The 4,209-nt window shown below is 44.5% G+C and overlaps 1 protein-coding gene across 1 annotated transcript; it reads right to left on the reverse strand.

Moving 5' to 3' along the window:
* Nucleotides 1–236: 236 nt before the first annotated feature.
* On the reverse strand, nt 237–3,963 carry LOC124711201. The gene is made up of 2 exons (XM_047241146.1): nt 3,765–3,963; nt 237–1,082 (listed from the first exon to the last, which is right to left on the reverse strand). The coding sequence occupies exons 1-2, from the start codon at nt 3,870–3,872 to the stop codon at nt 828–830; spliced, it is 363 nt and encodes a 120-aa protein (XP_047097102.1). The 5' UTR covers nt 3,873–3,963; the 3' UTR covers nt 237–827.
* Nucleotides 3,964–4,209: the final 246 nt, after the last annotated feature.

A 4,209-nucleotide genomic window follows, 5' to 3' on the forward strand; every position in this document is an offset into this window, starting at 1 on the left:
AAAAAAAAACAAGGACGATTGCAGTATGCTTTCGATAAGAGGAAGAAGTAAAAAAGATTAGATCTGCTCAACTGAGCTGGCCGGTGTGGCGGAGCGGTTCTAGGCGCTTCAGTCTGGAACCGCGCGGCCTCTACGGTCGCAGATTCGAATCTTGCCTCGGGCATCAATTAACTCAAAAATCTTGCAACGACAAATCACCATAACCCAAGAGTAATTGAGACAATGTCAACATTAAGTAACTCGGAGCATTACGGACCATTTTAATAGCATCAAAAAAGAATTACACATGCTATTAATTAAACAGAGGCAGTATTTAGAGTTAATGGCAATGTGAGACCAGAGGACAAAATGTGTTGTTTAAGCCAGTTTCTATAATTTTAGTTGCTAGTGCTGATTTCGCACCATTCCTTACATTTGTCGGTACAATACTTAGGGATCTAAGTACAGTAACTTAATGAGAAATCACGGCAGGAAATAGTGTTTTGCAAGTTTGAGATGCTGATCATTCCTGTAAAAGTATGGTGAGAGTCCAGACTGTGTCCTTTGTTTATGTTGAGCAAAACGTTGGTGTTCCTACTGTGCATTGTAGTCTCCAGTCCGCGCGCGTGCTCTGCGTGCGTGTGTGTGTAAACTTTGACAAACTAGAGGAACAGCACTCCGTGTTGAGAACACATTTACAGACACTGCCTTTTTTAAAACATTTTTCCATGATCTTCATTGCGTATACCCATATATTTGCTCATATACTTTGCGTGTCTAATAACTGCACAAATTTTGCCTGAGTGGCACAGATACTGCACTATGACGAGAGGCGTGCCTACAGGTGGTTAGAGGTCCTCGCGGGGCGTGTCCCGGCGCCCCTCTGCGGCAGCCACGGCGCTGGCCGTGCAACGTCCCATGTCCGTCAGCAGGTCCTGCACCTCGAGGTCCAGCGGAGACCCGGCCGGCAGGCACTTCTGCACGAGCGCTTCCACTTGGTCCGCCACGGCGTCGGCATCTTCCGCGGCTGCCTCTTTCAGCTCTGCAGTGCGCGACAGCAGCTCTGGACCGAGCTCCACTAACAGCTGCGAGCGGCATTGAATCTGCAGCACACAGACCCACACAACAACGTGTAACTACTGCTGTTTTCTGATATATGTCAGAAATAGTCATCTGAGTTCGTCATATTATATATTCTGTACAAATGAAGACAGATACTTGGGGTGAACTGTAACGTACGCATAGGACTATTGTCTCCTACCTTCCAAACTTTACAGAAGCTCTCCTGCGAACCTTGCAGAACTAGCACTCCTGAAAGAAAGGATAGTGCGGAGACATGGCTTAGCCACAGCCTAAGGGATGTTTCCAGAATGAGATTTTCACTCTGCAGCGGAGTGTGTGAGGTACTGGCAGAAATAAAGCTGTGAGGACGGGGCGTGAGTCGTGCTTGGGTAGCTCAGTTGGTAGAGCACTTGCCCGCGAAAGGCAAAGGTCCCGAGTTCGAGTCTCGGTCCGGCCCACAGTTTTAATCTGCCAGGAAGTTTCAAGTTGTAACTTAATTGTGCCTGTTATAATGGAGAACGCAACACGTCTTTTGTTGCTGTGTCTCTGCCACCTTCTCTCGGCGCACATTACCTAGTGAAACAGCGAGCGGGCTATCACTCCCAGAGGGACCGCCACCGACAAGCACTTGAACCTAAACTTACAACAGGTGCCAAAGTAATCTTTTAGTTTCGATGCGTAAGTTTCTGTCTCCTTTCATGGGGGAGGTATAGTCTACTGGCGCTGGACATCAGAAGAAACACTTTAACTTAGGCGTATATTTTAATGTTGAAAATGGAGTGACACATAAAAAAGCGCGTAAATTTAATGATAGGATCATTCAAGGGATGAGCAGAATCCTTTAAACCAATGGCAGAAATGTAACGTGAAATCCACCACTACTCCAGCACAATAATAATAATAATAAACTGTCGTCGATATGAAAGTAACAAGTGATATAGCAAAAATGAGTAAATATGAACAAACAAACAAACAAACACGGCAGTTAAAATAAGAAAATGAGTCACAGGTGAATTACGCTCTACTCACAGCAACGGAAGGGAGCTGCAACTACTTTAGGGTTTGAATAAGAAACTAGAATCACAGAATTATATCGTAACTAAAGCAGAAAAGAGTGCCACGGTAGTCATAATAGATCGCACCTCGGCAAGAACAGTGACACAATTGAAAAATACGATACTTGAGAAAATTCGACTTCAAGAATTAAGTCTATAAAATGTAGTGAAATTGTGTGAGCTTCCTTTAAAGTTGGAGTAAGTATTGTTGACACTAAATTTCATCATATTTTTCGCTGAGACACTTCACACGTATTTTTCAGAGATAAAAAAAGGCGTTTTGGAGGGGCACATTGGTGTTATTCCTGGTGCCATGTTGCGGGGACCCATTGGGTATGACGTCAGGTCTCGGCTGGCAGTGATTGACGCAGCTCTGACGGCACTGTGATACTTCACAAATATCCTGCATCCTCATGCGTTACGTCTTACGTAGCAGTATTTTGGTGCCATTTTTCAACAAGATAATGCTCGTCCACAAACGCTAGGTGTCTCTCTGAACTGTATGCATGATGTTGTTGTAATCCTGTAGCCAACAAGGTCGTCAGATCTGTTCCCGATAAAACATGTGTGAAACCTTCTCGGACGTCAACTCCATCCCATTGGCAGTATCCAGAATATAAAGCATCACTTACAACAGTTGTGGGCTAGCTTGACTAAGAAGGGAATGCAACGGCCTTGCGACACCCTTTCCAACCAGGCAAGTATATGCTTCGAGGCCAGAGGAGGTGTAACGTCATTCTGATAATCAATCTGCCAACTTCTTTGTAAATTTGCTAATCACTGAAATAGTGTCACATACTCTCACAGCCGGTGGGGTTTGATTTCCTTTTCTTCTACCCTTTTGGGTACTTCACTTTTCTTGTCAAGCGGTGTAATTCTGTTAGTTTTAGTGTGTACTGGCGGAAGATAAGATGGAGACAAATTGTAGGGTAACAGTGGTAGTGAATGGTGAAGTACGGTAGTTGATGCAGTCTTAATTAACAATAGAAAGTTATGGTGAGGGAAAATAGAAATCTGTTAGCTATATTAGTGCATTTTCTATTTATCATTAAATGCCACAATACAGGAAAAACTGTCTGATGACGGTAATATTTTGAGTACGAATGAACACAACTTGTGTTTAAATTGTAGGTAACAGGCTACAGCGTAATAAATAAGTAAATAAATACATAAATTTGCCTCAAACACAAGTCGCACCAGCTACCACTGAACAACGTGGATTATTCAAGGACTCGAAACTGGAATGTTGCCTTCCACAGGAACTCCTCTTACCAACTGAGCTATTTAGGCACGATGCACGTCCAGCTCTCAGAACTTGACTCTCCTGCCTTCCAAACTTCAAGGCAGCTCTCCTGCATACCTTGCTGGACTACCACTGCTGAAAGAAAGAAGAGACGTTCTGGAGGAAGTCACGTTGTGAGGATGGTCCGTGAGCTGTGCCTGGATACCTCAGTCGGTGTGAGTTTGGGTCGTGAAAGGCAACGTTCCAAGTTTGAGTTCCGGTCCAGCATATAGCTATAATTTGCCAGGAAGTTTCAGAACATGCACGGTCTGCTGCAGAGTGGAAGATTGCTTCTGGATGCAGGATAACCATTTCGGGTGCTACGTAACACCATTGGATGAGTGTTATAACAGCTACTCATATGACTCGTTAGACATGGTGCTTACCTTGACGAGCGTGTCGTCTAGTTTGGAGCAGCTTTTGGCATCCGCGATGAGTCCCCGGGCCGTGCCGTTGAGTTCCTTGATGGCAGCCAGCAGCCTTACGCCACCCATCAGGCAGCTAAGGGTTTCGCTGCCCAGCACAGCCTCCAGTTCTGCCAGGTGCTCACGTTCCTCCACCAGGCACGACGTGAAGTTCGTAGCTGTCTGCAAACAGCCGCGTCCCAAGGTTCGAGAAGTAGCAGGAAATTAACAGCTTGTAAGCCCCTTATGCATTATTTCCCTTATGGTTCATTTACATTTAGGTATTGGACTGATTGATGAGTAGCAGTTCTCATCTATAAACTGCACTTGAATCAATTAATTCCAGAACAGCACACATTCACCATATTTACTTCTGAGAAAATCAATAATTTTTGTATACCTCTGAAAATATTTAGTTTATTACACC

The sequence above is a fragment of the Schistocerca piceifrons genome, chromosome 8 (genome assembly GCF_021461385.2).
Source record: "Schistocerca piceifrons isolate TAMUIC-IGC-003096 chromosome 8, iqSchPice1.1, whole genome shotgun sequence".
NCBI classification, from domain to species: Eukaryota; Metazoa; Arthropoda; class Insecta; order Orthoptera; family Acrididae; genus Schistocerca; species Schistocerca piceifrons.

What these genes read in the sequence shown, in the direction of transcription:
- LOC124711201 (XM_047241146.1), bottom strand. Translation starts at nt 3,872, where the DNA reads ATGGGTGGCGTAAGGCTGCTGGCTGCCATCAAGGAACTCAACGGCACG. An exon ending in TAGACGACACGCTCGTCAAG is followed by an intron (nt 1,083 to 3,764) that starts GTAAGCACCATG and finishes TGTGTGCTGCAG; the next exon opens with ATTCAATGCCGCTCGCAGCT.